At 42.6% G+C, this 18480-nt stretch overlaps 1 protein-coding gene across 1 annotated transcript in view; it reads left to right on the top strand.

The window, feature by feature from the left end:
- The window catches only part of cdh8 (cadherin 8), a 355456-nt gene extending 337859 nt beyond the window's left edge, over nucleotides 1-17597 (top strand). The window contains exons 11-12 of the mRNA XM_063067229.1: nucleotides 7420-7671; nucleotides 15713-17597. Coding sequence (XP_062923299.1) covers nucleotides 7420-7671; nucleotides 15713-16206 — 746 coding nt within the window. The 3' untranslated portion in view covers nucleotides 16207-17597. The remainder of the gene's footprint in view (nucleotides 1-7419; nucleotides 7672-15712) is intronic.
- Nucleotides 17598-18480: the final 883 nt, after the last annotated feature.

Here is an 18480-nt window from a genome sequence, read left to right as displayed (position 1 = left end):
GGCCACATTGGGAGTACCGTACGCAGTAGATCACCCCAGCTGACTCACAGGTGAAGTGTCCCCTCACCTGGAAGGACTGTCTGGGGACCTGAATGGTGGTAAGGGAGGAAGTGTAAGGGCATGTGTAGCACTTGTTCCACTTACAAGGATAAGTGCCAGGAGGGAGATCAGTGGGGAGGGATGGGGGGGACAAATGGACAAGGGAGTTGCGTGGGGAGCAAACCCTGCGGAAAGCGGGGGGGGGGAGGGAAAGATGTGCTTAGTGGTTGGAGGTGGCAGAAGTTACGGAGAATAATATGTTGGAGATGTGTATTGTTTTAATTTATTACCCTTTTGTTTATGCATCATCTTGAGATGGATAAATACCTGCTTATCTGCTCCCCTGGTGCCTCTCCTTCTTCCCTTTCTCCCATGGCCCACTCTCCTGTCCTATCAGATTCCTTCTTCTCCAGCCCTTCAACTTTTCCACCCATCTGGCTCAACCTATTACCTTCTAATAGGTAGCCCTCCTACCCCCTCCCACCTTTTTATTCCCTTTTCCTTTGCAGTCCGGAATAAGGGCCTCAGCCTGAAGCTTCAACTGCTTATTCATTCACATAGATGCTGTCTCACATGCTGAATTCCTCAAGCATTTTGTGTGTGTTGCTCTAGATTTCCTGCAACTGCAGAATCTCTTGTGCTTATACATTCTGAGGATTATGATTGGGAACTGTGAGCTTCAACTCATAGAGCTGTAAAGACAGAGAGTGTCACGGGAAAGTTCCCCTGGTCCTGGAGGGGATCCAGAGGAGGTAAACAAGAATAATCCCAGGAGTAACTGGTTTAACCTAAAAATAAAGAATAGCTTTATTTGTCACATCTACATCAAAACATACCGTGAAATGCGTTATTAGAATCAAATCAGCAAGGATTGTGCTGGGTAGTCCCCAAGTGTCCTCACACTTCTGGTCCCATCATAACATGCCCACAGCTCACTCACCCCAACTGGACGTCTTTGGAATGTGGGAGGAAACGGGTGCATCTGGAGGAAACCCTTGCGACAACATCCCTGGACGTGTGCTCAAGGAATGTGCTGATGTATTAGCAGATGTCCTGACAGACATTTGCAACATCTCCCCTAGTCAGGCCATTGTCCCCAGATGCTTCAAAACCTCCACAATCATCCCTGTAGCAAAGAAATCAGTTGTAGCCTGTCTGAATGATTACCGTCCCATTGCCCTGACCCCCATAGTGATGAAATGTTTTGAACGGCTTGTCAAGCCTCATATCACAGCCAGCCTCCCCTCATCACTGGATCCTCTGCAGTTTGCTTATCATCCAAATCGCTCTACGGAGGATGCAATATCCACCACACTGCACACAGTTCTCTCTCACTTGGACAACAAGGACACTTATGCCAGAATCCTGTACATTGATTTCAGTTCAGCATTCAATACCATCATCCCGCAGAGACTAGTGGAGAAACTGTCGCTGCTTGGCCTTATCACTGCCATGTGTCGCTGGATTCTGGATTTCTTGACAGAGAGACTACAGTCAGTCTGTGCTGGCAGGAACATCTCTGACTCCATCACACTGAGCACTGGATCTCCACAAGGCTGTGTGCTTAGCCCATTGCTGTTTACACAGCTAACACATGACTGTGCAGCCAGATTCAAGCAGAACCTGATCATTAAATTTATTGATGATACCACAGTGGTGGGGCTCATCAGCAAAAATGATGAAACAATGTACAGGGAGGAGGTCAAACACCTAGAGAGCTGGTGCAGTGATAACAACTCCATGCTTAATGTCACCAAAACCAAGGAGGTGATCATCGATTTCAGACGGTCTCAGCCTGAGCACACACCCCTCAGCATCAGCGGCTCCACAGTGGAGAGAGTGGAAAACATCAAGTTCCTTGGGGTGCAGATCTCGGACAATCTCACCTGGTCCAGGAACACCACTGGGATTGTGAAACGGGCCCAGCAGAGATTGCACTTTCTGAGGAAGCTTAAACAAGCATCACTCCCCACTAACATCTTAAATACATTCTACAGAGGCGTGGTTGAGAGGGTGCTGACCTTTTGCATCACAACCTGGTACTCCAGCTGCAGTGCTGTTTACAAAAAAGCCTTGCAGAGGGTGGTTAGGGGAGCAGAGAAGGTTATTGGGGTCTCCCTATCTTCAGTCCAAGACCTCTTTCAGAGTCGATGCCTCCAGAAGACACGGTACATCATTAAAGACCCCTCACACCCTCTGCATGAACTGTTTGTTCTTCTGCCATCAGGTAAACGTTACAGGAGCATCAAACCTAAAACCACAAGGCTACTAAACAGCTTCCTCCCACAGGAAGTCAGATTGCTAAATAGCTGCTCTACCTGACTCTGCTTTGGACACTTTTAACTTGCACTGGACACTTATAACTTGATTTTAACTGACATGTGGCTGTTGTGTTTTACTATTTATTGTTATGTTTATTATTTAGTGTTGCATTTGTTATGTTATGATTGCACTGCTCCTGAGAAACGCTGTCTCATTCTGCCCTGCAGAGTTGATGTACGGTTAGAATGAAAATGAAGTTTTTTGAATCTTGAATCTTAAGAGGGAGAATGGACAAACTCTTTACAGACAACGGAGGGAATCGAACCCTGCTCTTACAGCTGGCACTGTAAAGCGATGTGCTAATCTGCCTACATGAACCGTTGATATCTCCAGGCCTGTACTCTATGGAGATCAGAAATCTAATTGGGAATCTCATTGAAACTTACCAAATTTTGCAATGCCTGGATAGAGTGGATGAGGAGGGAATGTTTCCATTAGGAGAAAAGTCAAGGATCCAAGGACACAACATTAGAATAAAGAGACATCTCTTTAAAACTGAGATGAGGAGGAAATACTTCTGCCAATGAATCTACAGAATTCATTGCCACAGGGGGCTGTGGAGGCGCAGTCATTTGAATTGACTTTATTTCTTAAATCTTTCACATACATGAGGAGTAAAAGTCTTTACGTTATGTCTCCGTCTAAATGTGCAATGTGCAATCATAGTAATTTATAATAAATAGAACAGTCAATGTAACATTGGAATACACTCAAATCAGCGTGAGATAATCAGTCTGATGGCCTGGTGGAAGAAGCTGTCCCGGAGCCTGTTGGTCCTGGCTTTTATGCTGCGGTACTGCTTCCCAGATGGTAGCAGCTGGAGTAGATTGTGGTTGGGATGACTCGGGTCCCCAATGACCCTTCAGGCCCTTTTTACACACCTGTCTTTATAAATGTCCTGAATCATGGGAAGTTCACAACTGCAGATGCGCTGGGCTGCCCGCACCACTCTCTGCAGAGTACTGCGATTGACGGAGGTATAGTTCCCATACCAGGCAGTGATGCAGCCGGTCAGAATGCTCTCACTTGTGCCCTTTTAGAAAACTCTTAGGATTTGGGGGATCATACCAAACTTCTTCAACTGTCTGATGTGAAAGAGGCGCTGTTGTGCCTTTTTCGCCACACAGCTGATGTGTGCAGACTACGTGAGGTCCTCAGTGATGTGGATGCTGAGGAACTTAAAGCTGTTTACCCTCTCAACCTCAGATCCACAGATGCCAATAGGGGTTAGCCCATCTCCATTCCTCCTGTAATTCACAACCAGCTCCTTTGTTTTTGTGACATTGAGGGAGAGATTGTTTTCTTGACAGCACTGTGTCAGAGAGATAATTTCTTCCCTGTAGGCCACCGCTTTATTGTTTGAGATTTGGCCAATCAAAGTAGTGTCATAGGCAAATTTAATTAGCAGATTAGAGCTGAGGGTGACGACACAGTCATGGGTATACAGGGAGAAAAGGAAGGGACTTAGTACACAGCCCTGAGGGGCTCCTGTGTTGAGAGTCAGAGGGGCAGAGGTGAGGGTGCCCACTCTTACCACCTGTCGGCAATCTGACAGGAAGTCCAGGATCCAGCTGCACAAGGCAGGTTCAAGGTCGAGGTCTATGAGCTTCCTGCCGAGCCAGGATGGAATTATGGTGTTGAATGCTGAACTGCAGTCCAAGAACAGCATTCACACATAAGCATCCTTCTTCTCCAGATGTGTAAAGAGGATATGTAGAGCAGTGGCTGTTGCGTTGTCTGTCGATCGGTTGTGTTGGTAGGCGAATTGTAGGGGGTCCAGTTTGGGTGGTAGCAAGCTGCAGATGTAAAACTTGACCAGCCTCTCAAAGCATTTGCTTATTTTTGAGGTGAGTGCAACGGGACGCCAGTCGTTCAGGTATGTTACCTTTGTCTTTTTTGGTACAGGGACAATGGTGTATAATTTGAAGCCGGAGGGCTTCAAAAATGTCTGTAAACACACCTGCCAGTTGTGCTGTGCATATCCTGAGTACTCGCCCTGGGATGCTGTCTGGTCCCGCGCCTTGCGACTGTCCACTCGTTGGAAACATCTGCATACCTCAGCCTCAGAGATGACCAGGTTGCAGGTTGTAACGGAAGCTTTCCTCAGAGGCTCAGAGTTAGCAACATTTAATTGAGCGTAAAAGTGAGTGAGCTCCTCTGGGAAAGAAGCCGCGATATTCGCTGCACCACTGTGTTTGGCTTTGATGTCTTCAATGGGTTGCAACTCTCGCCACAAGTCATGTATGCTATTTGTTGTGAATCTTGACTCAATCTTGCCCCTGTATTGTAGTTTCACAGTCTGGATAGCTTTGCGCAGATCATAGCTGATTTTCTTGAGCTCCTATTGATTGCCGACAATGTAAGCTCGATGTCGTGTGGAAAGTGCTGCTCACATGGAACTATTGATCCAGGGTTTCTGGTTTGGGAAACCCTGACCGATTTCTAGGGGACAACATCGATGATGTAAGCATTCGGCACGGACTGGAAGGGCTGAGATGGCCTGTTTCCGTGCCGTAATTATTATATGGTTATATGGTTAAATGCACTTCTGGATGAAGCACATGACTCCATCCGTGAACTCGGAGACATCCTCATAATGGAAGACATTCCAGTCGACGTCATCAAAGCAGTCGTGTGGCATGGAGGCCGATTGGTCGGATCAACAGTGGACGGTTTTAATTATGGCCGCCTCTTATTTCAGCTTCTGCCTGTACTTCAGCAAGAGCAGGATTGAAGAGTGATCTGATTTTCCAAAAGCTGGGCGAAGGAGAGCTTTGTAAGCATTGTGGAAGGGAGTGTAACAGTGGTCAAGTATCTAATCTGCGCAACTGCTCACCTGGATGTGCTGACAAAACTTAGGAGAGACTTTTGTCAACGACATTCAGTTAAAGTCACCAGCAACGATAAAGGCAGCCTCTGGGTGTGCAGTCTCCAGCGGGTTGATGGTCTCGTACAGTGCCTTGAGAGCCAGGTCAGTATCAGCCTGTGGTGGAATGTACACCACTGTGATGATAACAGCCGTGAACTCCCTAGGCAGTTAGTGGGGTCTGCACAGCAGCACCAGGTACTTCGGTTCTGGGGAACGAAATAATTTGAGGGCATGCACATTCTGGGGGTCGCACCAAGTATTGTTGATCATGAAGCATACCTCTCTTCCTTTAGTCTTCCCAGAGAGATTTTTTGACCTGTCCGCCTGGAACAGGAAGAACCCAGAGGGCTTGATAGCATGGTGTGGTATCTCCTCCATCAGCCAGGTCTCCACGAAGCATAAAATGTTGCATTCCTTTGGTTCCCACTGGTAGGAAATTCTGGCTCTCAGTTTGCACCGCTTGTTGTCCATTTGGTGTATTTAAGGTGGAGACTGGTAGATTATGAAGGCACGTAGTCCTCTTTTATTGTCATTTAGTAATGCATGCATTAAGAGATAATACATTATTTCCTCCAGTGTGATATCACAAAACACAGGACAAACCAAGACTAAAAAAACTGACAAAACCACATAATTATAACATATAGTTACAACAGTGCACAATACCATAACTTGATGAAGAAGTCCGTGAGCACAGTAAAGTTCAAAGTTTCTCAAATGTCCCACATCTCACGCAGATGGGAGAAGGAAGAACTCTCCCTGCCATGCCGACCACAATCTGACCCTGAGTCATCCGAAAACTTTGAGCTCTGATCAGCTCTCTGACACCGAGTACTGAGCGCCATCTCTGTCCGAACGATTCAACCTCTTTCTCGGTCGCCAACAGCAGGCAAGGCCGGGGATTTTGACGCCTGCCCTCCAAAAGATTCCCGACCGCGCAGTAACAACAGCAGCGAACAAGTGTTTCAGAAATTTCTCCAGATGTTCCTCTGTGCTTTCAAGTGCATTCTCCATCAAATCAGAATTGCGCACGGCCCCTATTTAACAAATACAACATCATTTTTCACCGTAGAGCTGCGCACGCGCAGGCATGCTGCCATCTTCTCCTCCTGCTTTGTTATTGATTGATAAAAGGGATTGATGAAAACGATGGAATGGGGTTGGAAAGTTATTAGCTATTGGGTTCCGGCCCGAAACGTCGACCGATCTTTTCGACGGATACTGCCCTACCTGCTGAGTTCCTCCAGCGTGTTGTGAGTCTTGAATGGTGGAGCAGCTTCAATGGGCCAAATAGTCTAATTCTGCTTCAATGTCTTATGGTCATAAATCTATGCACTCATCAAGCACACATCTAAACAAATCCCATTTAGCATCACCTTGCCTGTAGCTCTATTGAGCCATGGAGCTGAAATAGGCCCTTCAGCCTATCTACCTACACCAGGAACATAGCCCTTCATCCCCCTCTCATCCATGTACAAGAGGTTATAATCACGAGATGTATAGATGGGGTAGAATTAGCATCAGAATCATGCTTATTATTACTGACTTACAGTATATGATGTAAAGTTGTTCTTTTTGTTCCAGTTGTAAAAGATACAAAATGATTATAAATTGCAAAAAATAAATAAGTATTGCAAAGTAAAAGTAGTGCTCCTGTGTTCATGGACCATTAGGTAGCTTGATATCGGAGGAGGAATTGTTCTTAAGTTGCTTAAGTTTAATTGTCGTCACATCACACAGGGATACAGTAAAACAGAAGTGTGCCTTTGAGGCCACAGGGAAAAGCAGATTACCAAGAGCAAGCAGCACATGGTACATGCAGCATAAATAGTTATGACAGCAGAAAACACATATAGTTACAAAACAAAAGCCCAATTCTCTAAGTGGCACATGGAATGTTGTTGTGTTGGTCAGTGTAAATTGGCTAGGGTTAATTCAGTGGGTTGCTGGGCCAAAAGGCCTGTTCCGTGTTGTATCACTAAATAATTAAAAAACTGAACACAATATTCCAAGTGTAATCTAACCAGGGTTTTAAAGAGCTGCAACATTATCCTGTGACTCTTGAACTCACAACTGACTAATGAAGCCACACACCATACACTTTGTTAACCAGCCTATTAACTTGTACTGTTCTTGTTCCATGTCTTTAACCTACAAGATGACCTTTTCTTTGTTTGAATTCCTCTTAGATAACTCAGTAAGCATACTGGCAAGGCATGGTGCATTCAACCGACAGAAACAGGATGTTTACCTTCTGCCCCTCATCATCTCGGACAGCGGGACACCCCCCATGAGCAGCACCAACACGCTCACCATCCGCGTTTGTGGCTGCAGTGCCGACGGAAACGTACAGTCCTGTAATGTGGAAGCTTTTGTCCTTCCCATAGGGCTAAGCATGGGGGCTCTCATCGCAATCCTGGCATGCATTATCCTCCTTCTGGGTACGTACGAGTTTACAACATACTATTCATGGAGAAAAGCTGGAATGGTGTAGCCGTTGGCCTTGTGAAATAATCCTGCAATCTGCATTGCTCTTTATGATTAAGGTTAGCTTTATTTGTCACATGTATATTGAAACATTAAAACACATAGAGAAATTTTATTTACTTACTTAGTGACACACCATGAAATAGGCCCTCCTGGCCCTTTGAGATGTGCCGCCAGTAACCCCCACTGTAACCCTAATCACGGGGAAATTTACAATGACCAATTAACCAACTAACTTCTTTGGGTTGTGGGAGAAAACCAGGAAAACCAATACATTCCACATGGAAGACGTACAAAAGTTTGTACAAACTCCTTACACAGGACACGGGGATTGAACTGGGAACTCTGCCACTCTGAGCCGTAACCACTGATGCAGCCTGAGGATATGATGGGGGCAGCCGGAAAGTGTCGCCATGCTTCCAGCACCAATATACATGCCCACAACTTATTAACCCTTTGCTAACCCCTATGTCATTGGGGACAAAAGCCAGAGCACCTGGAGTGAAGCCACACAGTCATGGGGAGAAAATATAAACTCTTTACAGACAGTGGCAGAACTGAACCCCGGTTGTTGGCACCATAAAACGTTATGCTGGCCACTCCCCTACCGTGACACCCCTATAATGGTGGAAAAGTCATTGCAGGCACAAATGTTTGCTGAAAGTTGTCTGTCGAGCTGTTCTTTGTCAATCTGGGCGACCTGTAATCAAACGAACTTCCGTTCCAAGAGAGATCGCTTTCTTGTTTTGTCCCATTCAGACAAATAGCTGATCCATGCAGTTTACTTCAATATCCCTGGCAACAGTTGCCAGGCAGTGCTGTTAGAAATCTAAAAATCCAGTGCAATGTCAAACATTTGCATCCCAATATAGCACAAAAAGAACTTAAATTGCATGAAGCAAATTTGAATTTTTTTTCCTTCATTTCTTTTATTCTCCACTCTTCTGATCTACCTGTCACTTCCCCCTCAATCCCCTCCCCTTCCCCCTCAGTCCCCTCCCCCTTCCCTTTCTCCTATGATCCACTCCTCTCCCATCATATTTCTTCTTCTCTAGCCTTTTACCTTTCCCACCCACTTGGCTTCACCTGTCACCTTCTAGCTAACCTCTTTCCCTTCACCCATCTTTTTATTCTGACATCATCCCCCTTCCATTTCAGTCCTGAAGAAGGGTCTCAGCCCAAAATGTCAACTGTTTATTCCTCTCCATGGATACTGCCTGATCTACTGAGTTCCTCTGGCGTTTTGTTTCTGCTGTTTTGGCTTTCCTGTATCTGCAGAATTTCTCATGTTTAAGCAAATTTGAAGTCCACTGAAATCTCCTTTCATAAGTATGATATTTTTTATTCCAGACACAAAATCTGGTTGATACCAGCAACTGCACATTTGCAATACCAAAGCAAAATGCAGTACATGTTGCATGATGCGAAATAAAGTGGCTTTGTGGCAAAGTTTGCGGATGATACCAAGATAGTTAGAGGAATAGGTAGTGCTGAGGAAGCAATGCATTTGCAACAGGACTTCGATAAATTGGAATAATGAGCAAAGGAATAGCAGATGGAATAGAGTGTTGGGAAATGTATGATAAAGTATTTTGGTAAAAGGAATGATAGTGCAGAATATTATCTAAAAGGGGAGAATGTTCCAACATCAGAGGTGCAGAGGGACTTGCGAGTCCTTGTGCAAGACTCCCAGAAGTTTAATCTACAGGTTGAGTCTGTGGTAAAGAAGACAAATGCAATTTTGGGATTTATTTTAAGGGGAATAAAATATAAAAGCAAGGGGATCATGCTGAGCCTTTATAAGACACAAGTCAGGCTGCACTTGGAGTATTGTCAATTCATTTGGGCCCCATATCTCAGAAAGGCATTGGAGAGAGTCCAGAGGAGGTTCATGACACTGATTCTGGGAATTAAGGGGTTAACATGTGAGGAGCGTTTGATAGCTTTGAGCCTGTACTCACTGGAATTTAGAAGAATGCAGGGGGATCTCATTGAAACCTACCGAATGTTGAAAGGAGTAGATAAGGTGGATATGGAGAGGATATATCCTATGGTGGGTGTATCCAAACTAGAGGGCACAGCCTCAGAATTGAGGGGCAACCCTTTAGAACAGAGGTAAGGAGGAAAATATTTAGCCAGAGACTAGTAGATCTATGGAATGCTCTGCCACAGTCTAGAGGCAGAAGTTGATAGTTTCCTGATTGGTCAGGGCTTTAAAGGGTATGGCGAGAAGGCAGGTGTATGGGTTTGAGTGGGATCCAGTGTCAGCCATGATGGAATGGCGGAGCAGATTCGATGAGCTGAATGGTTTAATCCTGCTCCTATGTCCTATGGTCCTATGGTCTTTTGCTAGAAATATTCAGATGCTGCCTGACAAGTTGAGTATTCCCAGCATTTTCTGTTTTGTTCTGCTACCTGTACTGCATGGATCATCGAGAAAAAAAACTAGGAACCATAGAAAACATAGAAACCACAGCACAGAAACAGGCCTTTTGGCCCTTCTTGGCTGTGCCGAACCATTTTCTGCCTAGTCCCACTGACCTGCACACGGACCATATCCCTCCATATACCTCTCATCCATGTATCTGTCCAATTTATTCTGAAATGTTAAAAAAGAACCCGCATTTACCACCTCGTCTGGCAGCTCATTCCACACTCCCACCACTCTCTGTGTGAAGAAGCCCCCCCCAATGTTCCCTTTAAACTTTTCCCCCCTCACCCTTAACCCATGTCCTCTGGTTTTTTTCTCCCCTTGCCTCAGTGGAAAAAAGCGTGCTTGCATTCACTCTATCTATACCCATCATAATTTTATATACCTCTATCAAATCTCCCCTCATTCTTCCACGCTTCAGGGAATAAAGTCCTAACCTATTCAACCTTTCTCTGTAACTGAGTTTCTCAAGTCCCGGCAACATCCTTGTAAACCTTCTCTGCACTCTTTCAACCTTATTTATATCCTTCCTGTAATTTGGTGACCAAAACTGAACACAATACTCCAGATTCGGCCTCACCAATGCCTTATACAACCTCATCGTAACATTCCAGCTCTTATACTCAATACTTTGATTAAAAAAGGCCAATGTACCAAAAGCTCTCTTTACGACCCTATCTACCTGTGACGCCACTTTTAGGGTATTTTGTATCTGTATTCCCAGATCCCTCTGTTCCACTGCACTCCTCAGTGCCTTACCATTAACCCTGTATGTTCTACCTTGGTTTGTCCTTCCAACGTGCAATACCTCACACCTGTCTGTATTAAACTCCATCTGCCATTTTTCAGCCCATTTTTCCAGCTGGTCCAAGTCTCTCTGCGGGCTCTGAAAACCTTCCTCACTGTCTACTACACCTCCAATCTTTGTATCATCAGCAAATTTGCTGATCCAATTTACCACATTATCAACCAGATCATTGATATAGATGACAAATAACAATGGACCCAGCACTGATCCCTGTGGCACACCACTAGTCACAAGCCTCCACTTGGAGAAGCAATTCTCTACTACCACTCTTTGGCTTCTTCCATTGAGCCAATGTCTAATCCAATTTACCACCTCTCCACGTATACCTAGCGACTGAATTTTCATAACTAACCTCCCATGCGGGCCTTGTCAAAGGCCTTACTGAAGTCCATGTAGACAATATCCACTGCCTTCCCTTCATCCACTTTCCTGGTAACCTCCTCAAAAAACTCCAATAGATTGGTCAAACATGACCTACCAAGCACAAAGCCGTGTTAACTCTCCCTAATAAGTCCCTGTCTATCCAAATGCTTGCAGATTCTGTCTCTTAGTACTCCCTCCAATAACTTACCTACTACCAACATTAAACTTACTGGTCTATAATTTCCCAGATTACTTTTTGATCCTTTTTTAAACAACGGAACAACATGAGCCACTCTCCAATCCTCCGGCACCTCACCTGTAGACAGCGACATTTTAAATATTTCTGCCAGGGCTTCTGCAATTTCAGCACTAGTCTCCTTCAAAGTCTGAGGGAACACACTGTCAGGTCCCGGGGATTTATCCACTTTAATTTTCCTTAAGACAGCAAGGACCTCCTCCGTTTCGATCTGTACAGTTTCCATGATCTCACTACTTGTTTCCCTTAATTCCATAGACTTCATGCCAGTTTTCTTAGTAAATACAGACGCAAAAAACCTATTTAAGATCTCCCCCATTTCCTTTGGTTCCGCACATAGCCAACCACTCTGATCTTCAAGAGGACCAATTTTATCCCTTACAATCCTTTTGCTCTTAATATACCTGTAAAAGTCTTTGGATTATCCTTCACTTTGACTGCCAAGGCAATCTCATGTCTTCTTTTAGCCCTCCTGATTTCTTTCTCAAGTATTTTCTTCAAGGATGAGTATTAAATTGTGGTCTTTCCAGCAATACACACATCCCTGTATAAAGTGATGTTCTTAACCTAGTAAGCATGTATCTCTTCTTTCTTTCTTTTTAAATCTTTTTATTGAATTAGTACACAAAAGGTAAACCATATAGGAACTGATACACTGTCGCAATATAACTTTACAAGAAATATTAATACACTAAAAGAAGTTAGTACAAACAGTGCAGTTTAGATATAAGATAACAGGGTAATATAATAGTATACTAATTTTCATACATGTCAATAAGGAAAAGAAAAAAAAAACAAAAAAAAACCCAAAAAAAACCCACCGTGCAACTAATCTAAAAAGCAAAGCAAAGCAATGGGCTAACTAGGTATCAAGTAGATTTAAACAACTTAAAACAATCACGTCCTCAAACCCGACCTCCATTAAAAACAGATAAAAAGCAAGAAGGGAATGTAAATATGGACAGAGAGAGAAAAAAAGTTACATTAAATGAAAATGTTGAATAAAAGATCTCCAGGTCTGTTCAAATTTAACTGAAGAATCATAAAGATTACTTCTAATTTTCTCCAAATTTAAACATAGTATCATCTGGGAAAACCAAAAGAACGTAGTTGGAGCATTAATCTCCTTCCAATGTTGTAAAATACATCTTTTCGCCATTAAGGTAAGAAATGCAATCAATCTACAGGCTGAAGGGGAAAGATTACTGGAAGTTTTAGGTAAACCAAAGATAGCAGTAATAGGATGGGGAGAAATATCTATATTCAATACCTTTGAAATAATATTAAAAATGTCTTTCCAAAAAGTTACCAAAGTAGGACAGGACCAAAACATATGAGTTAAGGAAGCTACCTCCCCATGACATCTGTCACAAAGAGGGTTAATATAAGAATAAAAATGAGCTAATTTATCTTTAGACATATGTGCTCTATGGACAACTTTAAATTGAATTAGGGAGTGTTTAGAACAGATAGAGAAAGTATTGACTAGTTGTAAAATATGCACCCAGTCATCCGCCGAAATAATAAAGCCGAATTCCTTTTCCCAATCTGACCTTATCTTATCGAATGGAGCTTTCCTAAGTTTCATAATAGTATTATAAATAATAGCCGTGACACCTTTCTGACATGGATTAAGGTTAATTATAGTATCTAAAATATATGTAGGAGGTAGCATCGGAAAGGAAGAGAGAATACTTAGGAAATTTCTAACTTGGAGATATCTAAAAAAAATGTATTCTTGGTATGTTATATTTGTTAGATAATTGTTCAAAAGACATAAGGGAACCATCTAAAAATAAATCCAAAAACCGTGAAATACTATTAGTCTTCCAAATTTGAAAGGCACGGTCCGTGGAAGAGGGAGGAAAGAATATGTTGCCAAAATAGGAATCACAAGCCCAAATTGATTAAGATCAAAAAATTTTCGGAATTGAAACCAAATACGTAAGGTATATTTAACTATCGGGTTACAAACCTTTTTGTGGCGTTTCAAATCAAAAGGAAGAGAAGAACCTAAAATGGAACCAAGTGCATAACCTTGAGCAGATTGTAATTCCAATACTACCCATTTCGGAATGGATAGTGTATCTTGGTCAAGTAACCAAAATTTCATGTGTCGAATATTAATTGCCCAATAATAGAATCGAAAGTTAGGTAATGCCAAACCTCCATCTCTCTTAGCTTTCTGTAGATGTATTTTACCCAATCTCGGTTTTTTATTTTGCCAAATAAATGAAGAAATTTTAGAGTCAACTTTATCAAAAAAGGATTTTGGAACAAAAATCGGTAGTGCCTGAAATACATATAAAAATTTTGGCAGAATAAACATGTATCTCTTCTTGACCTATTGTCTACTTGGTGAGGCATATTGGGATAAGGAGGATTGATATAAAATGGAACAACTTGAAATAATGACCAAGATAAATTTGTAAATTGATTTACATGGATCAAGGTACAGTGGAAAGTGCGGCGTGCGTACCAAAGGTCAAAGTAAATTTATTATCAAGGTACATATATGTTCCCATATACAATCCTTTTCTTGGTCCATAATAGAATACTGACCACAACAGAATCAATAAAAGGCCACACTAACTTCGGTGTTCAACCAGTGTACAAATGACAATAAAAATGTAAATACAAAAATGAAGAAATAATAGTAATAAATAAATAAGCATAAATAAATATTGAGAATATGAGATAATGAGTCCTTGAAAGTGGGTTCATAGGTTGTGGGAATATTCCAATGATGGGGCAAGGGAAGTTCAGTGAAGTTAGCCCCTTTGGTTCAAGGGTTAATAGCTGTTTCTGAACCTGATGGTGTGAGTCCTGATGCTCCTGTACATCTTTCTTGATGGCAACATCAAGAAGAGAGCATGACCATGGTGGTGGGGTATCTTATCATACCATTTATATAAATCCCTTAAGGTTAATTTGCAGGTTGAGTCAATGGTGTGGAAGGCAAATGTGCTATAGCTTTCATTTCAAGAGGACTAGATTACAAAAGCAAGTTCAGGCTTTATAAAGCACTGGTGAGGCCTAATTTAGAGTATTGTGAGCAGTTTTTGGCCCATTATGTTAGAAAGGATGTGCTGACATGGGAGTGAGTTCAAAGGAAATTCACGAAAATGTTTTCAAAATGGAATGGATTGTCATATGAAGAGCGTTTGATGGCTCTGGGCCTGTATTCACTGGAATTCAGAAAAATGAGGGGTGAGCTCATTGAATCCTACCAAATGTGGAAAAGCCTTGATAGAGTGAATGTGAAAGGGCATTTCCTATGGAGGGAGAGTCTAGGACCAGAGGGCACAGCCTCAGATTAGAGCGGAGTCCTTTTAGAATGGAGATGAGGAGGAGTTTTTATAGTCAGAGGGTGGTGAATATGAGGAATCCATTGCTAATGGTGGCTGTAGAGGCTAAGTCTTTACATATACTTAAGGGAGAGGTTGATAGGTTCTCAATTGGTCAGAGTATGCAGGAAAATGCAGGAGAATGTGGCTGAGAGGGAAAATGGATCAGCCATAATGAAATGGCAGAGCAGACTTGGTGGGCCCTTATCTTATGGGCATATCAATTCATTATGCGGCATATTGAGGTAAAGCAATCACAGAATACAGAATAAAGTGTTATAGTTACAAAGAAAGTACAGTGCAGATAGACAATAAGATGCAAGGTCATAACGAGGTAGATTATGATGTTAAGACTCCATCTTATCACAGCAGCGGCTTCCATTCAATATTCTTATTACAGTGGGATTGAAGCTGTCCTAGAGCCCAGTGGTACATACTTTGAGGCTTTTGTATCTTTCGCCGGATGGGAGAGGGAGAAGAATAAATGTCCAGGGTAGATGAGGTCTTTGATTATTTTGGATGCTTCATTGAGGCAGCAAGAAATGTAGACAGAGTCCGTGGAGGGGAGGCTGACTTCTGTGATGTGTTGAGCTGCGTCCACAACTTGCTGCAGTTCCTTGCAGTCATGGGCAGAGCAGTTGCCATAACAAGCCATGACGCATCTGGATAAAAAGGTTTCTGCAGTGCATCAATCAAAATTGGTGAAGATCAAAGGGGAATATGTTACATTTCTTTAGCCAGCTGAGGAATATTCCTGTACTAACCTGTGATTAATATGTTTCACTTACAGTGATTGTGGTACTCTTTGTAACATTACGAAGGCACAAGAATGAACCACTTATTATTAAAGATGACGAAGACGTGAGAGAGAACATCATTCGTTATGATGATGAAGGCGGTGGGGAGGAGGATACCGAAGCCTTTGACATCGCCACCTTGCAAAACCCTGATGGTTTCAATGGGTTCCTGCCCCGGAAGGACATCAAACCTGACCTACAGTACGTACCCAGGCAGGGACTCCCGCCTGTCCCCAACGGAGTCGACGTGGATGAATTTATTAACGTGAGGCTCCACGACGCCGACATTGATCCCACTGCCCCTCCTTATGATTCCATCCAGATCTATGGCTACGAAGGGAGAGGGTCAGCAGCTGGTTCACTAAGCTCATTAGAAACGACGTCAACAGATTCAGAGCAAAACTTTGACTACCTCAAGGATTGGGGCCCAAGGTTTAAAAAACTCGGGGATATGTACGCAGTCGGAGAGAGCGACAGAGAAACTTGACTCCAACTTAAAAATTAGCAGTTACCCAATATTTTAATGGACACTGATGTATAATTATAGGGTTGCCAATTATTAACAATGGGATAAGCTGGTCAGCCTTTTAGATGCAGTCAACATTAGTTCTTTTCATCTTTCGAAGTCCAGCTCATTGTAATATTGAACCAAAAAAAATTTGCAGATTGTATGAGTGTTTTACTCTTGTGGAGTGTGGATTATGTGGATTGTTTGGGCAGGATTTGGTTTCCTAGTTCTTGTGTAGACTATCGTTCAACTGGAAGAGACCTTAGGATCTTACAGTGCTTCCTACATTGTCCCTCAGACCATGGCTTTTCTCCAATTGCAGGCCAAGATCTCGCCAAGCCAAAGTGAAGCAATATCAATGTCTTTGTCATGGAACTGGTGATAGTAACCAAAGGAAATGAAGGGGAAAGCTGCAAACAGAACTTCATAAAGCTTTGAAACCAATTCCAGCTCCTTCTCCTTACAGTAATATTAGCTGAGGTGTAATCGAGTGTTTCTCTGTGAGTGGTGGTCACACAAGTAGACACGGTGCACTCCTTCCAGAGTGCTCTTAGGTTTCATAATATGCTCAGTGGTCTGAGTCCATTCCAGTCAAAAGAAGGTGGCAAATGTGGGTGGTGAAGAGTTGGGGGTGGGGGTACAAAAATACACTTTAAAAATGAAATCATTTTTGGGATAGTTTTAGAGGAAGAAAAACACACCAAGTCTAAGCATCAGCAGCATACCTAAATGACAATTTGAAGTATATGGCAATAACCATTCTAGGATTGTACGATACTTATGTGCACAGGCCTGTTGACTCATCCCAGCAAGCAACATACAAGAACTGGAATGGAACCAAGATCATGCGAATATTTGATTTCCAAACCTTTAGATACACGCTCATTACACAGTACAGTACCAGTGTTAAACATGTGCTTATTGTGCTTCACTGTGTAATTTGAATTTAAACAAAAAAAATATGAAAGTGGTCTAAAAATGCTTTTATGTTATGTATATATACATAGACTTACTGCTAACTTTTGTGGCTTTTTCTTTTTGGGAAATGAACTTTGGCTATGCACAATAGCTTCAGCACACAAACTCACTGAAACAGCACTGAAAGCTATGTGCATTGCCAGTCTTTAATGGGAAATACCACAGCTCAGAGTAGATATTGTATATTACAATAGTCTCACACACACAAAAAGGAGCCCCTTATTAATTTTCTACGTTGCTTTAATGCTATTTACTTGTACGTTTCAATTATTTTCCGCCATGTATTGTACATCAGAGGAACCCCTGTATTGTTTCCTACTTTGTGAAATATATTTTTATAAATATTGCAGGATATGTCTTCATTTATGTTGCCGATAAAGCCTCTGATAGTTTGGAAAACTGCAATGGGTGACTTATAGGATTGGTAAATTGATTCATTATTGTCACAGGTAATGAATTACAGTGAAAAATGCAGTTTTGCATGCCATCCATACAGATCACTTCATTACAACAGAACACTGAGATAGTACAAGGAAAAGCAATAACAGAATGCAGATTGAAATGTTACATCTTGCAGAAAAAGTGCTGTGCGGGTAGACAATAAGGTGCAGGGATATAGTAAGGTAGATTGTGAAGTCAATTTTCAATTGTCTTAATACAGTGGGATTGAGCCTGATGGTGAGAGCTCTCAAACTTTTGTATCTGCTGCCCAATAAGGAGGAGGAGGAGAAGTGAGAATGACTGGGGTAGATGGGGATTTGATTATTTTGGCTGCTTCACTAAGGGCCAAGAAATGGAGACAGAGTCCATGAAGGGGTGACTGCTTTCCGTAATGTGCTGGATTACCTCCATATGTCTCCGTGCTTGTGCAAAACAATTGCCATGCCAAGCCATAGTGCATCTGGATAGGATGCTTTCTACGATGTATTGATAAAAATTGATGAAGATCAAAGGGGACTTTCAGTATTGTGCCAAAATCTTAGGCATATATATATATGTACCATAGCTAGAGTGCTGAAGAGTTTTGCTCAGTACTGTAGTTATCAAAGTGGATTGGAAAACATGTTTGTAAATCTGTCAGGAGCAAAGCATGTTGCAAATGGTGAAGGCAGATTGTCGTGAGAGGGTGTGGGACAGGTGGCAGAGAAGTACCACGGACGAGGGGTGGTGATGTTGGCGCAAACATCTATTGATCATTACAGAATGTCTCTCTGGTGCTTCCCACTCCCTCCCCATCCCTTCTCCTTTTCCAAACCATGATTCCCCTCTCCCTGA

This window comes from Mobula hypostoma, chromosome 14 (assembly GCF_963921235.1).
Source record: "Mobula hypostoma chromosome 14, sMobHyp1.1, whole genome shotgun sequence".
Taxonomy (NCBI): domain Eukaryota; kingdom Metazoa; phylum Chordata; class Chondrichthyes; order Myliobatiformes; family Myliobatidae; genus Mobula; species Mobula hypostoma.
The sequence above is the reverse complement of the archived record's forward strand: the minus strand, read 5'-3'. Positions and strand labels throughout refer to the sequence as shown.